The 22,183-nt window shown below is 44.6% G+C and overlaps 1 protein-coding gene across 1 annotated transcript; it reads left to right on the top strand.

Annotated features, from left to right (window-relative positions):
* Positions 1-20,095: 20,095 nt before the first annotated feature.
* LOC308287041 (piggyBac transposable element-derived protein 4-like) lies at positions 20,096-21,709 on the top strand (the record flags this gene model as incomplete). Its single annotated transcript, XM_080728162.1, has 1 exon — positions 20,096-21,709. The coding sequence occupies one exon, from the start codon at positions 20,096-20,098 to the stop codon at positions 21,707-21,709; it is 1,614 nt and encodes a 537-aa protein (XP_080584288.1).
* Between the last annotated feature and the right edge of the window lie 474 nt (positions 21,710-22,183).

The following is a 22,183-nucleotide window of genomic DNA, read 5'->3' as shown; positions in this document are numbered from 1 at the left end:
GAGATGAGTGTAGACATACTGTGTAGCGATTTGCGTGATTTTAGGGCAAGAATTGTAGGAGCAGTGTCCAAAAATGTGTTTTGCAAGAATCTGCCTCATGGTGGCGCTAGAAGAGGTCATGTGAGAATTGATGGGTGGAGGTTGTGGTTTGGCAGGCAAGGAGTGTGTGTGCAAAATTTGGCATGGATCGGGGCAACGGTTGTGGAGATATGAGCAGGGCAAAAGTGTGACGTGTGACTGACAGACTGACGGAGGGAGGGACGGACGGACGGACGGACGGACGGACGGAGGGACGGACGGACGGACAGACGGACTAACAGCCGGTGGAGGTTTGGATAGTATAGGAGTGCAAGTAACTGCGACCTAACGGTCGCAACAAATACACCAGTAAGACTCCCAAATCGGGAGATAAGCGAACGTTGGTCGCTTATCTCCACAAATAGGCCAAAAATGTGTTTTTCCAAAATCGTCCTGATGGTGGTGCTAGATGGGACAGATCCATGTTGATGAGATAAGTGTAGACATACTGTGTACCGATTTGCGTGATTTTAGGGCAAAATGTGTAGGAGCAGTGTCCAAAAATGTGTTTGAAAAAATCGGCCTGATGGTGGTGCTATATGGGACAGATCCATGTTGATGACATGAGTGTAGACATACTGTGTACCGATTTGCGTGATTTTAGAGCAAAATCTGTAGGAGCAGTGTCCAAAAATGTGTTTGAAAAAATCTGCCTGATGATGGCGCTATATGGGACAGATCCATGTTGATGACATGAGTGTAGACATACTGTGTAGCGATTTGCGTGATTTTAGGGCAAAATCTGTAGGAGTAGTGTCCAAAAATGTGTTTTAAAAAATCGGCCTGAAGGTGGCGCTATATGGGACAGATCCATGTTGATGACATGAGTGTAGACATACTGTGTACCGATTTGTGTGATTTTAGGGCAAAAATTGTAGGAGCAGTGTCCAAAAATGTGTTTTGCAAGAATCGGCCTCATGGTGGCGCTAGAAGAGGGCCATGTGAGAATTGTCGACATGACGGACTGACAGACCAACACAACAGCCTGTTGTGTTGGTCAGACGGTGAACCAATCGCAGAAGACTGCCTCTTTGGCAACGCCCATCCCAGCAATCGCCCTGGGTGGAAGCAACTTCAGACTGAACTAGAAGCAGTGCTCTTCCGAGCACAGGTCTCCACCAGGCCACACAAATCGGCCTGTTATAGCGCCACCATGAGGCTGATTTAAAAAATGTGGGGCAGAGGTTCTGAATTAGCATCCAGGGAGTGTGTGCTCAGTTTGGCTGGTGGAGACAATAATGGAGTGAAACGAAATGTCAATTCAGGCTGAGTGTCAGGCTAGGACTTTGTGTCAGGTGAGTGGGTTTTACTGTGGGCAGTAGAACCCCTCAGGTGGAGGCTGGTAGCATTCTAGACACTGAAGTGGCTTCTGAGACTTCCCAGCACAACACACACGCACGCACACACAAATGCAGGCAGGCAGGCACGCACGTACGCTCGCGCACATACACACACACACACACACACACACACACACACACACACGCACAACTGTTCCAGAAATGGACCTGGGAGTACCGATAGGGGAGGTCTTTGCCTGGGTGACACCAGAAACCCACAGTATTTTTATTGTATTTATTTATTTATATTTTAATGGCAAGTACACCATTTACTGCTGACTGCTGACTGCTGTGACTTTGAAAATGAAAAATAAAATCTATATCAAATAAAGAAGGAAGCTGCTTATTCTCCCTTCAAAGACCCACCACACACAATAAATTTTTTAAATAAGATGAATAAAACACAACATTTGGCGTTAGTGACATTTAGCACAATTCTTTTCAGAGTGACAGTATAGACTAGAGAGTGCTGGCTTTGAAGAGAGGGTTACTTGAGGACAGGAGGAGATCAGATTCAACCAGCTAAATTAGTTTTCTTTTTGGCAAGGAAACTAATAGTTGTGGTTTTCATTAAAGGTCCCATGACATGAAAAAATCATTTTTCTATTTTTTATGTTTTTTTTAATGTTTTCTGGCCTCAATGACACCAAAAAAAAACTCAACTTTCAACATGCAGTGCTTTCTTTGTGGTCCTGCAAAACGAAGGCTCTGATGCATAATGAGGCTCTGGCTCTCGGACTATGTCGTCACAAGCAGTTAGTGCACCCCCCCTCCTCCTCCTCCTCCTGGGCTCTACTCTCTCCCTGTGTGCCAAATGTAGTTCTAAGAGAGGCCATTTCGTGGGTAAACACAGCCTTACACAGGTGTTCTGATTAGACTATAGCATTAGTTCTATGCAATCAAACAATTGAAACACCTGTGTTTTGACCCAAGAAATGGCCGCTAAGGACTACAATGACGTAGCCGCTGGCACACACTATTTCTCCACAGCCCAAGTTTTGAGGAAGTAATCTTTACATTATATTGTCCTTTAATTGTAAATATGAGCATATAAAATACATGTGTCCATTCAACTATCTTATTTACATCAATATCCTTCATATCAAGTAGTCCGTTTATGCTTTGGTGAAATAATTAAAATCGCTATGTATCGCAATGTATTTGCGCACTGCTCTCCGGGTTACAGAGCTCCGCGGAAGCTCCCTCCTCTGTGTCCGAGCAGGCGAGGCTGGCGAGCACAGTGCACTGCTCCCCGGGTACAGCTCAGCTCAGCGCCTCCCCCCTCCTTACCGACACTCTGTCAGCTGTGTCAGAGCACAGTGCACCGTTCCCCGGGTACAGCTCAGTGAGAAGTGAGAGAGGGTTCTCCCTCCTCTACCAACACTAGGCTCTATGTCTTTGCTGTGTCGAGGAATGGAGGGAGCCCCCCCACACACCCAATGGCACGGGCCAGCGAGCAGAGAGTAAAACGCTATGATAAACACAAGCAATATGTGGACCGTGAAGTTTTTCTGGACCGTTACCGCGGCGCGGACGGTCTAAATTGAACTCCGCGAAGGTACATAATGTAACCACAAGGCTCCGGTAATGTATCGTCCCCGGGGTAAGAAAAAACACCCGCGCCTCGGGCTCTGCTCGCCATGGTTCTGTGTGTGTCTGTGTCTTGTGCGAAAGCAACGGGTCCCGATCCAAATTGAATCCGCAGCACGCATCTCTCAGCGTGTTGGAGGGGCGGCCGCAGATCTTTAAGTGCGTGCGCGTGCATATGTGTGCGTGTGTGTGTGTGTGTGTGTGTGTGGGCCACTGGGTCGGGACCATAGTTTGGGAACCGCTGGCCTATAAGGGCTGAAGTGATTGAGTATGTATTAATAATCAAAATCTACAAAGTTACTAGTAACTAAAGCCTCCAAATGATTGTAGTGGGGAGATAAAGTGCATTTGCCTCTGAGATGTAGTGGAGTAGAAGTATAAGAATTGAAAATTGGAAATACTCAAGTAAAGTACAAATAGGCTACTCAAAATTGTACTCAAGTACATAGTTACTGCACCATACTAATACCAGTAAGACTCCCTAATCGGGAGATAAGCGACGACGTAGGTCACTTATCTCCACAAATAGGGCAATTTTTTTTTGCCAAAATCTTCCTGATCCATGTTGATGACATGAGGTGTAGACATACTGTGTAGTGATTTTCGTGATTTTAGGCAAAAGCTGTAGGAGCAGTGTCCAAAAATGTGTTTTTAAAAATCGGCCTGGAGGTGGCGCTATATGGGAGAGATTCATGTTGATGGGATGAGTGTAGACATACTGTGTACCGATTTGCGTGATTTTAGGCAAAAATTGTAGGAGCAGTGTCCAAAAATGTGTTTTGCAAGAATCGGCCTCATGGTGGCGCTAGAAGAGGGCCATGTGAGAATGAGGGGTGGTCTCCGCGCCGCCAAGGCGGACGAATAGGTACCGGCCCCGGCTGTCCCGAGGTCGCGTCGCTAGCCGGAGTCGGCATTTTATGTGAGCTGCAGTGTAGGGGGTCCTCCACTGGGGGCGAATATGAGTATTTCAGGTGACAGACCTTTTTTCAACAGGGCCCATAAAAGAGAGAGATCAACTGCTCCATGGAGTGGATTTTCAAGTTTAAACATTTTAAAACATGTTTTTAGGACCAGGGCAAAGACTTTTATGATTGGTAAAAACAGAATGTCATTTAACCTTTAAGGTCAGGTATTCTGTTGATGAGAAAGGCTTGGAACATTATTGTGATTCCATTCTAGTTAAGTAATGGAACATTGGAGGAAGAAACTTGAACACTGTAAAAACCTGATTAAAGGTTTACCAAACTTTTTTCAATTGATTCCTATGTATTATTCCCTGCTTATTCTCCCTTCAAAGACCCACCACACACAATCTTTTTTTGTTTGTTCTAGCGTTGTGTTGTGTTATTTGAAATAAGATGAATAAAACACAATAACCTTTAGCGTTAGTGACATTCAGCACAATTCTTTTCAGAGTGACAGTATAGACTAGAGCTGGGGGTGGGCAACTTTGATGATGAAGAGGGCCACTATATTTCCAACTTCACTCCAGAGGGCCACATTGCATATCGCTACGTCCTACTTTGTCATTCTAGTATCTCTTACTATAAAATAGCAGATCTACAAGCTCAAAACACATCGCGCTGCGATGCGTTTTGAATTGGAGTCCTGAATTATTATTTTTTATTATTTTTTAATTGGAATCCTGAAATGTAACATTTTGAATTCATTTCAAACACATTTAGTTATATACTCATGTTAACCTTATGAACTTAAATACAAATAAATACATTGGACAAAAAAAACACATTTTAATACTAGTCATTAAGCTACTAATATAGACTGAAGGAATTAAAGCAGGTCATGTTTGGAATTGTAACAGCTGAAATCAATAATATATCGGTATTCCAGTATTAACCTGCGGGAGCCCCGCCCCCCGGGCCGCCAGTTGCCCATGTATAGACTAGAGAGAGCTGGCTTTGAAGAGAGGGTTACTTGAGGAGATCAGATTCAACCAGCTAAACTAGTTTTTTAGCATATTAGCATATTTGACTAAATCAGAGCCTCTGGGTCCTGGGTAAGTGTGGGAGATGTTCACCTCTTCATCTAGGACTTTGTGTCAGGTGAGTGGGTTTTTACTGTGGGCAGTAGAACCCCTCAGGTGGAGGCTGGTAGCATTCTGGACACTTAGTGGCTTCTGAGACTTCCCAGCACAACACATACGCACGCACAAACGCACGCAGGCAGGCAGACAGACATGGCAGGTAGGCAATATACTTTGCAGAAATGGATTCTACAGGACAAATTACATAAGGAACAACTGAGAAAAGTTTGGTAAACCCCTTTATAATATATCATATTATTTGACACATGTGTGGAAATGAGAGGACAAACACTATTAAAATAATTTCTGCTATGTACATTTTTGTATTGTGCATATTTAACCTGGTTAACCAGGTTTTGTGTTTTTATGGTATTTTAAAGAGAAAAAAGTAAGTGGATCACTTTACCCCCTTGATTTATCTGGTCTGTCTCAGTTTACCCCGATGCTGGGGTAAAGTGAGACACAAGACCACTTTTTTTTTTTTAAACAATCATATTTTCACTGCCCTTTGTCTTGAATACATTCTGATAACTTCCATTGTTAGCAAACATCCCAAATTACTGGGACATTTGTAAGATTTTACTTATTTATCTGTTAGATTCACCTAGAGGGGAGCAAATGTAAAAAAGTGTCTCAGTTTACCCCACTCCACCCTACTGATATGACAAACGTGATTCACTCGCACCTACCGGTAGGTTATGGATAACTGAACTGAACAGACCAGATCATTGGCAGTTTCCAGCTCCAAATCTGAGGACTGTAGGTGATCGGTTAGGGTTTTTGTGTGGCTGAAGGTGGCTTCCAGCATAAAAAGTATGATTTTATAGGGTTTACATAGAAGTCATTCAATTGTCTTTCACATATTCATATGCATTTTATTTATTTATTCCTTCAATATTTTTCATCAGTATTGGGTTTGTGGGGTGGGGGGGCTTAGGGGGTGCTAAGCCTTCATCAGGGGGGGCTAAACCCCCCTCTAGCCCCTCCCTGGAGCCGCCACTGTTTGGCACATGCTCCCATTGGTATATGCAAATGTAGTCTTGTTTTTACTCGGCTCCCATGATACAGTATGTATATGAATATCCTTCACTTAAAGCATAGCATCCTTAGCAGTTGTGGCCGCTCGCCAGGCCTGACCAGCGTCCTGCTACAATCGCATAACAGGTTTACCGGCGGTGAGCATCCTCTACACAATTACTAACTGCTGTCCGCACGCAACAAAACTAGGAGGCACGGAGAAGCAGCCTTCAGTTTTTATGGTCCTACAAGGAACAACCTTTGAACCTGCGGCTCTCGGAATCCATGGACAGGACCGTTTTAAAAGAAATCTAAAGACACGCCTTTTTAGCCGTTACCAGGTTTTTGCATACTACTTTTTCTTTTATACAGGCCTATTTTTTATTCTTATGAAAAAAATACGCAATTCTTATTTCCCCATTTTGTGTTAAAATTAATTGTCTTTTTTTCATTTTAAATGTTTTATTTCAAATGAAATATTTGATCTGTGAAGCGCATTGGGCTGCACTTGTGCTATAGGCTATAACAAAAACAAGAATTGACACAGTCAATATATAAGCTGGTCAGATGAAAAAAAAAAATGTTTTTTGAAAAAAAAAAAAAAAAATGTTTTTTGAAAAAAAAAAAGTTTTGGAAAAAAATGTTTTTTGGAAAAAAAAAGTTTTGAAAAAACTCGGGCGTGCTCAAACAACAGTAATAACTGCGTATTACCTTACTGTACTTTACTGTACTGTATACTGTACCTCACTGTACTGTACTGTACATATTCTGTGTTCTATATCTATGAAGTCTGTGTTCTAGATCTATGAATTTTGTCACTCCCCCCCCCCCCCCCGTGTATGTGTGTGTGTGTGTGTGTGTGTGTGTGTGTGTGTGTGTGTGTGTGTGTGTGTGTGTGTGTGTGTGTGTGTGTGTGTGTGACTTTTACTTATAACTGAGTACATCTACAGTGCAGTATTGATACTTTTAAGATACTTTAAAAAAAACAAGTGTAAAACATTTGAGTACTTTTTCCAACAGCTACTTTCCCCCATAGCCTGGAGGACTCCTGCTAAGTTTACAGTTGCCATATAGCCTATTACTCTATAAATCTATCTGTGATGTCTGATTTTACTAAAACTAGCATGCTTATTAGGCAGTAGTGGGAAAAGTACTCGCATTCTTTACTTAAGTATCATACAAGTGGAAGACTTGTATTCAAAATTTACTTGAGTACAAGTATAAAAAGTATTTGTATTGAAATGTACCAAAAGCAGAAAGTACGCATTATGCAGAACTTAATGTAACCAAGGTGTTCAAATAAGTGTATTGATTGTAGGCATTTTCCAAAATCTTGTGGTATTTCACTGCTACATATCGTTCTAAATATATGCTTTCTTGTCATTTAGTACAATGAATGTGTTACCGTGTCTCTAGAAATGTGCTCATTATTTGTGAAGATACTAACTGTAATTCTCAAAGACTCGCATTGGTTCATTCAGCACATCGTTTTTGCTCTGTTTCATTTGATATTAAAATGCAACTCGAATTAATCTACTGTGTGGACACTGATCAGATGACAGGAAGAAGCAGCTCATCAATGAATGTACTTTGTGTTGCTTTTGTAAATTGTGTAGGGTACGATATTTTCATGACTTCACACCAAAGCCCATATCATGGTCATAGAGTTAAATCATTGACAACTTGCATACTCGTTCAGTTCATATGTTAATGCAGATGGTATGCAGATGGTGTGACACATCACCTACTACAGCCTACAACGATGCCCAGGGCAACACTGCATATTGTCTATAAATGGCTCACAGTTTAAATAACGTACGGTTTATTTGGACAATCATCTGTAACAGATGAAGTATAATTAAATACGACGTGATTAACGTTTGTTTGACATCCTCATCACAATTACATTGGATGCATCGCGTTGATTAAAGTGAATGGCTGCTATAGTTTTGCTAGTTTTCATCACCTAATCACCTTCCTTTCATAACCTAATCTCTACGTTTAGAATTGAAAGAAGAAAAATAATGTTAATGTTAGTATGAAGCTAATTATAAAGCTTAAATGGATGATGTCAACAATGACTTGTGAAAATCAAAGAATGATAGCCGATCTACAAGCAATCATACAAACATTTTGTACTTTGATGCCAATACTTTTGTACTTTTACTCAAGTATAGACCTCTCTTTTCTTCTGTTTCATTTATCACAAGCAGGCTGGCCACAGGCACCGCCTCAGTGTGAAGGAATGGTGCTCCCTGCTGGACAAAATATGTCATTACAGCTGTACAGATCTGGAGGGCCTGGCCAATGGATCATGAGCTCGGTGACCATGTGACATGGACGGCCAATCGGCAAATAGGTCCCCTAGGTCCCCTGAATGTCTCAGGACAATGTAATCTGTTTAAAGAGCTGGTCCTGCTGACCAGCTAATAATGATTGATTGATTGATAGGAAGACCAAATTATTTCATTCAACAAACAAATAAATGAGACTGACTGCCAGGAGTGTAATAACTTTATTGAGGCAAAAGTATGCGCTCTCGCCGCTCTCGCCACCGCGCCACTGAAGCGGCCACTTTGTGAAAAACGCTTAACGCAACCCACTCAACCCTCTCAGGAGTCAGATACCGGCGAACAAGATACCGGAGAAACTGGAGAACAACATCCTGGAGAAGAGCTGCAACCTGGGTGCTAACTCCATTAGGCTGTTGTGTAGCTTCGTCTAATTCTCCGGTATTGCCTCTTCCACTTTCGGGTAATTCTCCGGTATTGCATCTTCCACTTTCAGCCATGGTTGCGTTTTACCTTTAGAGATTTTCCTGTTACTGCGTGGCGTGCTCGCTCGCTATCGATCCTGGCACTTTGGCTGGGGCACGCTGTCGAATTGTACGCTGATTGTACGGATTGTGGTGCGCCGCTGGATTGTGGTGCACCGGCTGATTGTGGTGCACCTTCGGATTCACGGTGTGCCGTCGGATTCACGGTGTGCCGCCGGATTGTGGTGCGCCGCCGTATTCACGGTGTGTCGTCGGATTCACGGTATGCTGTCGGATTGTGGTGCGCCGCCGGATTCACGGTGTGCCGTCGGATTCACGGTATGCCGTCGGATTGTGGTGCGCCGCCGGATTCACGGTGTGCCGTCGGATTGTGGTGCGGCAGTCAGATTCAATTTGCGCCGCCGGATTTTGGTGCACCGACGGATTGTGGTCCACCGTCGGATTCGCGGTGCGCGTCGGATTGTGGTGCGCCACCGGATTGTGGTGCACCGTCTGATTCACGTTGCGCCGTCAGATTGTTGTGCGTCCTGCGCCGTCGGATTCTACGGTGCCGGGTTCGTTCTGATGAGCACCGCGGATGTCCTCTTCCAGTCCTCTCCGTCCTGATTCTGTGGCAACTGGCAAGTTCTGCCCTTTTATAGTTTTCAAGTGGAGGCGGGTTGGACTTGAGAGACCGCCCACTTTTTTGTTCGCTCTCTTTTGGAGAACATTGTCCTCCTGGAATCTGCACTCCTAATGTTGTGACTCGCCGACATCTACGTCGGGGATCCAGAGAGTGTGTTTTGGTCTGGTTGCTCGTTTCTCCCGCCAAATCCTGCAACACTGGTGGTGGTGAATGGCTATAGGCTAGCTAGGGTATGCACTGTGCAGCAGAGCTGACTGTTGGAAGGTGGGAGAGCGTGGTGAAGTTGGTTTCAGTTTGGATAACAGCTCTTCTCCCGTCAGCTCTGCTGCGCCCGTCCCTCCGTCTCAGAACATGAATGCTTAAGTTTCTGTTTCTATTGCAATATCAACACTGGTGAATGAATGGCTAGGGTGTGCACTGTGCAGCAGAGCTGACGGGAGACGGAATGCCTAAACTCCTAACTCCAAGTGTTTGTTAGGGTGGGTGGAGGGCGAATTTGATTCTGACGGGAGTGAGACAATGATACGACAACTGTACGTGCCATTCATGATTCACCACCACCAGTGTTGCAAGACTTTGCCAGAGAAACGAGCAACAAGACCGCTGCATTCACATACACGTTACAGGAAGGCTGACAATTACACACACTAAATTTTAGTATTTTTAGCAATCTAGTCATTTCCTATACAAATATGTTTCCTACTACTATTTATACACCTCAGTAAAATTAATGTTAATCACATATTAAGGTAATTAGTTAAGATATTTTGCTAGATGGGAACAGAAACATTAAGAGGCAGCTTAATAATGCACAGACCAAGACCTAATGATTATACAACAAACAAATAAATGAGACTGACAACCAGGAGTGTAAACTTTATTGAGGCAGAAGCCTTTAAAGACAGGGGACACAAACGTTCTCGCTTGGATCAGCAGGGATAGCGCAGTGATCATTGTTGTCTTGTCCTCCGGGCCGGGACTCATGCTGCCGCTTGCCTCTCCACTGTCAACTTCTCTATCGAATGCACAAACTCACGATGTGATGAGAGAAGTGTTCACAATCACAACACAGACTGAGGAGAATGGAGCTTTGTCGAAAAACCCCTACTCCCACGCCCCAAGCAACGAATCCACGAATCAGCGAATGCTATAGTCTCACACAATAACTTTTAGACGGTGAAGAAGGTTTACTAGGCTACACCACCGTACTCTCAGTGCTGCTGCTAGCCTGCTACTAAACGAAACGCACTCTCGGCCGATATGTCAGTGGCAGTGGTGTAAATAGGCACTTAGGCACCTTTCCTCTGCGTTACAGACCACGTAGTCGACCGCATAAAAGCTGATATCCTCCTCTCTTCATCGACTTCTTTTGTGCCATGAAAACATGTCTTGATCATTAGTCCATATTTTAAAATGATGTTAAACTTTTTTTGATCTTCCTCATTCCTTGATGTCCCGTCTGAGACGAACTGTGCAGCAGAGCTGACGGGGAGACAGTTGTCTCATCATTGTCTCACTCCCGTCAGAATCAAACTCACTCCACCCACCCTGACAAACTCTTGGAGTTATAGGAGTTGAGGCAGCTCTGCTGCACAGTGCACACCCTGGCTATTCATTCACCAGTGTTGATTTTCTGAGAGAAATTTAAGCAACACCGCTTCATTCACATTACATGTTCTGAGACGGAGGGGGACGGGCGCAGCAGAGCTGACGCGAGAAGAACAGTTATCCAACCTGAAACCAACTTCACCGTGCTCTCCCACGGTCAGCTCTGCTGCACAGTGCACAGTGCACGTCCTAGCTAGCCGATAGCCATTCACCACCAGTGTTTCAAGAGAAACAAGCAACCAGACCGCTGCATACACGTTACAGGAAGGCTGACAATTTCAGTTCCACACACCGAAACACTGAATTTGAGTCTTTTTAGCAAACTAGTCATTTCCTGTAAAAAATATGTTTCCCATTTATGTTAATCACATATTAAGGTCATTCGTTAAGATGCTGGTCTTTTACACCATGGCTAGATGGGAACAGTAACATTAAGAGGCTTTTCAATGAGGCAGATGCCAGATGCCGACAGGGGGGGGGCGTTCTCTCTTGAATCAGTGGGGATAGTGCCGTGATCATTTTTGTTGTCTTGTCCTCCGGGCTCATGCCACCAATTGCCTTACCGCCAATCAGTTGGGCGAATGTATGAACTCAGGAGATGATGAGAGAAGTGTTTAGACCACAACACAGAGGGCAGACTGAGGAGAATGGAGCTTTGTGGAAAAACCCCTCGTCATAACCACACCCCCAGCAACGCATCCACGAATCAGCGAATGCCACAGTCTCACACACAGAAAAGAACATTTAGACGGTGTTGTGACGGTGAACAAAGAAAGTTTACCAAGTACATCACTGTACTCTCCGTTAGGCTAGAGAGAGAGTGCTGCTCCTCGTCTAACAGCTCATCCGCACTGCCTGCGATGCGACGCAAGCAATGAAATCTCATTAAAAAACATTTGTTTCAATGAGGACAACCTGACCCCCATCCCGCCCCCCCAGTTCCCAACCATATTCACTTCAAGCAAAGATAATTAGTTTTAAGGTGGAATTGAACTTACCGGTATATACAACAATAAACGACAAAACACTTATAATTTGAAATAAATTACTTTATTGAAATAAATTTAGAGAAGGGATAGGAGAGGAAGCCGATGTATTGTGCAGTCCAAGTAGGGACTCAGACTTTACCCCATGTGAAGGAGTTTAAGTATCTCGGGGTCTTGTTCACGAGTGAGAGAAAGGGGAAATTATGGCGCTCTTGCCACTGCGCCCGCTTGCCTTTCCGTTCCAATCCACAATTGATAAATGCTTAACGCAACCCACTTAACCCTCTCAGGGCTCAGACACGAGAGAAGTGAGCGAACAAGATACTGGAGATAGGTAGGTAAAATGGGAATTAAATACTGGAGAACAAGATCCTGGAGAAGTTCCACAACCAGGGCACTAATCATATGCAGCTCTGTATTAGTGACTTCTCCGGCAATTTCATTAGGCTGTTGAATATAGTCGTCGATATGTAATAAAGGCTGGGTTTCTGAGGCTACAATTTGGTCACTGCCCACCGTATTAATGACTTCTCCAGAATTTCCATTAGGCTGTTGAATATAGTCGTCGATATGTAATAAAGGCTGGGTTTCTGAGGCTACAATGTGGTCACTACCCACCGTATTAATGACTTCTCCAGAATTTCCATTAGGCTGTTGAATATACCTGTAGTCATCGTCATCGATTGGTATCACAACATGGTCATTAACCACATTATTAATTAATTCATTAACATTGACTCGTAAATTTTGCGCCATGGTTGTGTTTAAATTCTTTAGATGCTTTTCCTCCGGGTCTAGTTTGAGCTCAGGCTGAACACAGGCTTTTATACCATCTACGACCGCCTACTTTTTTTTTTTTTGTTCGGGGAGGTCTCTTCCTGGAATGCTTGTTCACAAAGTTAAGTTTCGTTTTCCTGGAATGCTTGTTCAACCCACATCCGGGATCTCCAAATATGGGCATAAAAGTGATTTGGTTCCCCTGGCATCACAGGGTGATAGAAGCTTTTTTCTCTCCCTTTTTTATATTAACCACTTGAACCCTAGCTTTCATATTCTGAGAACTTTAGCAAAAAATAGCCGATCTACAAGCTCACAATGCCTCAGAGCGCGAGGCGTTGTGATCTCACAAAGAGCTTTGGTGTAGACGGGCAAAAGAGCAGACTAAGTACAGAGTGAAAGTTCAAGTTTGTTAAGTGTTGACAGTTTAAGTGGTTAAATATCTGAAACACAAATTGACATGAATCCAAAATACACTGATGATCGTGCTGTCAAATGATGAAACTATATGGAATCTATATGGGTTATGTGGGTCCTTGGCCTGAAAATGTTGAAGACCCCTGTTTTACGCTATGGCTAGAAGGGAACAGAAACATTAAGAATAAAGGGGATTTGGTTCCCATGACATTGGAGTGGTAAAATAAATATAATAATCAACATAGTCATTGCATGCTGGTAGAAATAGGCTTAAAGTGAAAACAGGTGGGTGGGGGAGAAATTGTGAGGGCAAATAGTAGCTGTAGAAAACATTTGGACTTTCCCCTTACAGTACACAATGACAGGCGAAATCTGTCCCGTCTACAAAACACACAAGGTCGATGTCACTTGACCCAGAGTGGATCACACCATACTCCCTAATCAGATGTATATTTCCTGTAAATACACGCACACACATGCACACCCACATGCACTCTCACACACTCACTCACTCACACAAAGCATGGACACACCAACATCTCAGCATGGGAGACATGCAAGGTCGAAGACACCATGACTTCGCTGATGGCAGAGGCAGGGGCACGTTGTGTCTTGCCTGCAGTTTCAATGTGTGACCAATCCGGTGGACGTTCTCGCTTGGATCAGCGGGGATAGATAGCGCCATGATCATTTTTGTTGTCTTGTCCTCTTGTCCTAAGTTTTTGTTCGGGGAGGTCACTTCCTGGAATGTTTGTTCACAAAGTTACGTTTTTGTTCGGGGAGGTCTCTTCCTGGAATGCTTGTTCACAAAGTTACGTTTTTGTTTGGGGAGGTCTCTTCCTGGAATGCTTGTTCACAAAGTTAAGTTTAGTTTTTCCTGGAATGCTTGTTCAACCCAGTTTAATATTGATGACATCAGGGATCTCCAGATATGGGCATGAAAGTGATTTGGTTCCCCTGGCATCACAGGGTGATAGAAGCTTTTTTCTCTCCCTTTTTTATATTAACCACTTGAACCCTAGCTTTCATATTCTGAGAACTTTAGCCCAAAATAGACGATCTACAAGCTCACAATGCCTCACAGCGCGAGGCGTTGTGATCTCACAAAGAGCTTTGGTGTAGACGGGCAAAAGGGCAGACTAAGTACATAGTGAAATTTCAAGTTTGTTAAGTCTTGACAGTTTAAGTGGTTAAATATCTGAAACACAAATTGACATGAATCCAAAATACACTGATGATTGTGCTGTCAAATGATGAAACTATATGGAATCTGTCTCAAGTTTTCTTCTTATCTAAGTGGAAGGATCATGCACCTATTTATGTACTGTAATTTGACATAAATGTAAGGTGCTATACTTCAGGGGTGCCATGGATGAAAAAGTTGTTCTCAAACTTCTTTGGCTCAGGGCCTGAGATTTCCCCGGGGAAATCTCGCTCTTTCGAATGACCGTCATTTCGACAAAGGAGCATTGGGAGGATTAGCGACTCTAGGTACCCTAAATTTTGGGTAAGGGTTAGAGTTGGGTGTCAAACAGATAACACGTAGTAACAGCAAAACACTCCCGATTTCCCCAAGCGATCTCAGGCTACCTCTCAGCCGATATGTTAGTGGCAGCGGTGTAAATACCCTGACAAACACTTGGAGTTGTAGGAGTTGAAGCATTCCGTCTCCCATCAGCTCTGCTGCACACACACTAGCAATTCATTAACCAGTGTTGATTTTGCAAGAGAAACGTAGCAACACCGCTGCATTCACATTACATTTTTTGAGACAGAGGGACCGGCGCAGCAAAGCTGAAGGGGGAAGAGCAGTTATCCTAAACCAACATCACGCTCTCCCACCGTCAGCTCTGCTGCACAGTGCACACCCTAGCTAGCCTATAGCCATTCACCACCAGTGTTCCAAGATTTCCGATAGAAACAAGCAACAAGACCGCTGCATTCACATACACGTTACAGGAAGGCTAATGATAATCACATATTAAGGTAATTAGTTATTACACCATGTTTAGATGGGAACAGAAACATTAAGGCAGCTTAATAATGCACAGACCAAGACCTAATGATTATTATTCAACAAACAAATAAATGTGACAGCCAGGAGTGTAAACTTTATTGAGGCAGAAACCGTTAAAGACAGGGGACTCGGGCGATCTCGCTTGAATCAGTGGGGATAGCGCTGTGATCATTGTTGTCTTGTCTCATGCCACCGCTTTCCTCTCCGCCATCAACTTCTCCGGCGAATGCATGAACTCATGGGCTGATGGGAGAAGTGTTCAGACCACAACACAGAGGGCAGACTGAGGAGAATGGAGCTTTGTGGAAAAACCCCTACTCATGACCACACCCCCAGCAACGCATCCACAAATCAACCAATGCTATAGTCTCACACACAGAAAATAGCTTAGACATGATCAAAGAAAGTTTACCAAGTCCACCAATGTACTCTCAGTGCTGCTAGCCTAGCAAATAAATGCTCCGTAGCCTCTGTTTGGTTTCGAATGTTTTTTATTCGAGCAAATTACGTTAAGTCAGAATATATGCAACAATGCATGCTATTTTTTCTATTTTCTCCCACACAAAATCAAAAACACATGTTATACAAAACGAAAACACAAAATAAAACAGTTAACAGAAATACATAATAATATATACAATACAAACAATACAAAACATACAAGTCATGATCCTATAGTATCAGTGTCAGTTCTGCTGCACAGTGCACATCCTAGCCTGGCCATTCATGATTCACCACCACCAGTGTTGCAAGATTTTGCGAGAGAAATGAGCAACAAGACTGCAAGCTGCATTCACATACACGTTACAGGAAGGCTGACAATTACACACACTCAATTTCAGTCTTTTAGCAAACTAGTCATTTCCTTTACAAACATTCCCACTACTATTTATACACCTAAGTAAAATTTATGTTAATCACATATTAAGGTAATTAGTTCAGATATTTTCGAATGCTGGTCTTTTACACCATGTTTAGATGAGAACAGAAACATTAAGAGGCAGCGTAATAATGCACAGACCAAGACCTAATGATTATTATTCAACAAACAAATAAATGAGACTAACAGCCAGGAGTGGAAACTTTATTGAGGCAGAAGCCGTTAAAGACAGGGTAAGCGGGCGTTCTCGCTTGAATCAGTGGGGATAGCGCTGTGATCATTGTCTTGTCTCATGCCACCGCTTGCCTCTCCGCCGTCAACTTCTCTGGCGAATGCATGAACTCATGGGCTGATAGGAGAAGTGTTCAGACCACAACACAGAGGGCAGACTGAGGAGAATGGAGCTTTGTGGAAAAACCCCTACTCATAACCACACCCACCAGCCACCAGTGTTGATTTTGCCAGAGAAACTTAAGCAACAGCAAGCCTCGTGCTGCGTCTGCCCATCCTGCTACAATCTCCTGTGAGTGTCTTCACACACGGATCGCAAATAATTGCTAGGAGGCACGGAGAAGCAGCCTTCAGTTCCTACAATGAGGAACAGCCCCAGCAACGCTTCCACGAATCAGCGAATGCTATTAGTCTCACACACAGAAAATAACTTTCAGGCAGTGAACAAAGAAAGTTTACCAAGTCCACCACCGTACTCTGTTACACCACCGTAGACTGCTCTCAGTTAGAGAGTGCTGCTGCTAGCCTAGCAAATGCTCTGTATCCTCCATTTGCGAGAGAGAAAGAGAGCGGCGACATGTATTGGCTTGAGCTAACTCCCCTCACCCACCCTGACAAACTTTATAGGAGTTGAGGCATTCCGTCTCCCGTTCATTCACCAGTGTTGATTTTATAATGCTGCTCTTTTACACCATGTTTAGATGGGAACAGAAACATTAAGAGGCAGCTTAATAATGCACAGACCAAGACCTAATGATTATTATTCAACAAACAAATAAATCAGACTAACAGCCAGGAGTGGAAACTCTATTGAGGCAGAAGCCGTTAAAGACAGGGTACGCGGGCGTTCTCGCTTGGATCAGTGGGGATAGCGCTGTGATCATTGTCTTGTCTCATGCCACCGCTTTCCTCTCCGCTGTCAACTTCTACAGCGAATGCAAGAACTCATGGGCTGATGGGAGAAGTGTTCAGACCACAACACAGTCAGTGGGCAGACTGAGGAGAATGGAGCTTTGTGGAAAAACCCCTACTCATGACCACACCCCCAGCAACGCATCCACAAATCAACGAATGCTAGAGTCTCACACACAGAAAATAGCTTAGACATGATCAAAGAAAGTTTACCAAGTCCACCAATGTACTCTCAGTGCTGCTAGCCTAGCAAATAAATGCTCCGTAGCCTCCGTTTGGTTTCAAATGTTTTTTATTCGAGCAAATTACCTTAAGTCAGAATATATGCAACAATGCATGCTATTTTTTCTATTTTCTCCCACACAAAATCAAAAACACATGTTATACATAAGGAAAACACAAAATAACAGGTTAACAGAAATAAATAATAATATATACAATACAAACAATACAAAACATACAAGTCATGATCCTATAGTATCACATGGAGAAAAAGTAAATGTAATGTAGCCTCCATTTACAAGAGAGAAATAGAGCGGCGACATACATTGTTATTTTAAGCAAAAGCAACCCTAGTGCTGCGTCTGCCCATCCTGCTACAATCTCCTGTGAGTGTCTTACACCTAGGGTGTGAGCTATAGGGCCTAAACATGGAGATGTGGAGAACACTATAGACGGGTTTCTTGTTTACAAACATTGAGACTAAATGCACAGCTGACTGTATCATGTAATCAATTCCGTCCAATCCCCAAACCTGTTGTTTTGGGGCGCGCTGGTTTCATTCAAGAGCGCCTCGTTTCATTGGCTTATTTTGGTACCGACGTCTGCGCACGCATCTATCTCTTTAGTGTTACGTATGCCAGCAACCCGTCTATATATGGAGATAGTCCAGTCCATCATGTCATATGGGACTACCGTCATAGACAGTAGCCATTGTTAGGCCGGAGTCAATGGCTGTCTGTCTGACTGTCTGTAAAGGAAGTGATGTCACATGACATACTTTTTATGCCCATATATGAGTCATTCTGTACCACATCTCCATGTTTAGGCCAAACAGGTTCTCTCCATTTCTCCATGTATAGGTCCAAATGACCAACGTCGAGCTTGACAAGGAGGATACCGCACAATGTATCTCATCCACCCTTTCTTCTCTCTCCTTTTGGTATCTTTATCCTCCTCCTCCTTTTTTTCTTTTTTATTCTTCTCTTTTTTTCACAGCCGCCCCCATATTTACTTTAGAAAATATATATTAAATTCTAAGAACGTTTCGAGTACCAGTTTGATACAAGAGCGAATAAGCGCTACACTTCTGGAATCCTGTGCGTCGACTTAAAGTCGGATCCAGGCCTAATAAATGTATCTAGCCGCCCCCGTTGCCACCTCCTTTTCTTTTCTGAGACACATTGTACCTCATCCACCCTTTCTTCTCTCTCCTTTTGGTATCTTTATCCTCCTCCTCCTTTTTTTGTCTTTCTTAGTCTTGTGTATCCTTCTCTTTTGGCTACTGTCTATGACGGTAGTCCCATATGACATGATGGACTGGACTATCTCCATATATAGTGTTATCCACATTTCGTGTAGCCGCCCCTTACAGGAAGTGATGTCACAACGTGCTGACATCACACTGACATCACAGAGGTTACGGAAGGAAGGACACTCAAGCGACACGGTTTAGTATATGCGACCTTCGGTCGCAATAAACATTTCCTACTACTATTTATACACCTAAGTCAAATTAATGTTAATCACATATTAAGGTCATTAGTTAAGATATTTTTAATGCTGGTCTTTTACACGATTTTTTAAACGATTAAGCTTAATAATGCACAGACCAAGACCAAAAGATTTTTATTCAACAAAGAAATAAATGAGACTGACAGCCAGACTCAGTGTAAACTTTATTGAGGCAAAAGCCCTTAAGATGGGGGATGCAGGTGTTCTCGCTTGGATCAGCTGGGATAGCGCCGTGATCATTTTTGTTTTCTTGACCTCCGGTCCGGGGCTCATGCCACCGCTTTCCTCTCCACTGTAAACTTCTCTGGCGAATGCACAAACTCACCGTGTGATGAGAGAAGTGTTCACACAACGGTCAGCGACTAGCAAGACACACAGAAAAGCTGTGTGTGTGTGTGTGTGTGTGTGTGTGTGTGTGTGTGTGTGTGTGTGTGTGTGTGTCACGCGCGCCTCCCAGTCTGCCATCACTCTCCAGCCAGAGTGAGAGCCAGCTGACAATTGTATCCGCTATGGACAGTGCCAAACCTCCATTTGCGAGACAGAAAGAGAGCGGCAACATGCATCGTTATTTTAAGCAAAAGCAAGCCTAGTGCTGCGTCTGCCTCTCTGGCAAAGCATGTGCCCCGAACACTAGCACATCTGATAGCACTGCCACTGCCACTCAGTCAGCTCTCTCTGCTGGCTGCTGCACACCCTAGCTGCATTCAAGCACCATTGTTATGAGATTATGCGTGAGAAACAAGCAACCAGGCCGCATTCCAGGGGTTAAAGTTCTGTCCTGGGGACTGATTTCAGTCTTGAGGATTGCATTGGGGCTATTTCTGAGATCTGCAAAAGGGGGAGTGTAGTGATGGCCGCCTTCTCAACAATGCAACTTGTCACATCATAATGGCAGGGAATTTCAATTAGTTGTCTGAAACAAGGAGCATCATACCTTTCTGACACTGACACATTGTGGTGACGGAAGAAGTTATATAGCCTACATGGAACTACAGAGGTCAGAAAACCTTTTGGCACATGGCTCACCATGCATAGCTTGCACAACCACTTGCACAACCACTAAATGCAACTGGTGGTTGCGGCCCGATCCGAAAGATGGCACAACAGGGAGAGTGAGGACGAACACTTCGTAACCCCTCCTCACCCCTTCAAGCCAAGGAGAGAGCCTGGCCCCACGTGCGACAAGACCGCGCCGTGGAGTCCTTTGGAATTATTCCAGCTCTTCTTCAGCGACCGAGTTGTCGGCACTCTGATAAAGAACACCAACCGCAACGCCGTCAAGAGAAAGGAAACGGAAGCCAAGGCGTACACAAAAAAGTGGACACCTCTCACACGCGAGGAGTTCTTCGTATTCCTGGCAATAGTCCTCTTCTCGGGCCTGGTCCGGGTGCCCGAAAGGTCCGATTTCTGGAAGACCGATGCCCCCTACGGATTCCGTTTCCCCGCCAACGTGATGTCGAGGGACCGGTGGGAGGCGATCATGTGGTCCCTTCGCCTCAGCGACCCGGACGAGGAAGAGGAGAACGAGAGAAAGAGGGGCACGGATTCCTACGACAGGCTGTTCAAAATCAAGCCTCTGTACACGGACATCGTCGCGGCCTGCCAGTCGCACTATCATCCGTCGCAGAACATTGCGATCGACGAAAGGATGGTGAAGAGCAAGGCGCGGGTCCACTTCAAACAGTACATGAAGGACAAGCCGACCCGTTGGGGCTTCAAGCTTTTTGTCCTGGCCGACTCGCTGAGCGCTTACACCTGGAACTTTTTCGTGTACGTCGGAAAGCAGGAGACGGCCCCGGCGCGCGGGAAGGGACTCAGTTACTCGGCCGTAATCGATCTGCTGCCTTTTGACCTGCTCGGCACCGGGTACAGACTTTACGTGGACAGTTTTTACACCAGTCCTGCCCTGTTCCGTTATTTGGACAGCCGCAAGATCGGGTGCTGCGGGACGATCCGGAAAGGCCGCGTCGGGTTTCCGAAGACAACGGAGAACGACTTGACCAACAAAGCGGAAAGAGGAGACATGCGGTGGATCAGGAACGACGGTCTCCTTTTCGTAAAGTGGATGGACACGCGCCAGGTGGCACTCTGCACGTCCCTCCACAAGGCCTACGGTGAGCAGAGTGTCGACAGGCACGTCCGGGAGGCTGGCAAATGGAGCGTCAAGAAGATTCCTGCCCCCGATGCCATACTCGATTACAACCGCCACATGGGGGCGGTGGACCTGTCTGACGCGTTCATCAAGTACTACAGCGTCCACCACAAGACCATGAAATGGTACAAAACCTTTTTTTTCCATTTCATCGACATTGCTACGGTGAACAGCTGGTTGCTACACAAGGAGCTGTGTGAGCGCAGACGGACCGCTCACGTCACACACAAGCAATTCATGGAGAGCTTGATCAAACAAATGCTCGAGCTGTCCAAAAGAGGCCGAGAAGCGACAGCCCCGGTCCCCGGAGCTGCCCGCCCCAACGTCTGCGTTCCACTCTACTTTCACGAGAAAAAAGGCAGTGATGTGAAGGACGCCACCGCCCACAGAGGGTACTGCGCGCTTTGCGCAGAAAAGCACGGCAAGAGGCAGAAAACCCCAATGTACTGCGAGAAATGCGATGTCGCCCTCTGCCTGGTGCCAACGAGGAACTGCTTCGCAGACTGGCACAGGATGCGGCGATAGTGTGTCCTCTCTGCTGCTGGGCCTAAGAAAAGACTGACAGACACAGAGACTGTTTTTACGCTCGCTGAAAAGATAGTGTGCAACCCAGTCACCGGTTTATTTTATTTTTTCTTTCGTGGTTGGGTAAAAAGAATGTGTGTGTGTGTGTGTGTGTTGTGTTGTGTGCTTATGTGCTACCACGACGAATCGGCTTCGCGTCGCGACCCTCCCGTCCACGAGAATGAGATCACCTCAAAGCGGTCTAAGGTCTGACCGACTGTATCGCTGCATGTCATGTGTTATACCTCATGAACGGCCGTTGTCGTTTGGTGTCCCACCGTTTGTGAACTGGTTAATAAAAAGTTGAACCCCAATGTCGTGAAATGTGTGGCTGTGATGGTTTTTTATTTTCATTGTTACACGCGTGCACACACGTGCCGATTCACATAAAATAATGCAGTTTCTCTCTGAGCTTACGCGGGAGTTCTCTCCGAT

The sequence above is a fragment of the Nannobrachium achirus genome, assembly GCF_963921795.1.
Source record: "Nannobrachium achirus genome assembly, chromosome: 6".
Classification (NCBI taxonomy): domain Eukaryota; kingdom Metazoa; phylum Chordata; class Actinopteri; order Myctophiformes; family Myctophidae; genus Nannobrachium; species Nannobrachium achirus.
The sequence above is the reverse complement of the archived record's forward strand: the minus strand, read 5'-3'. Positions and strand labels throughout refer to the sequence as shown.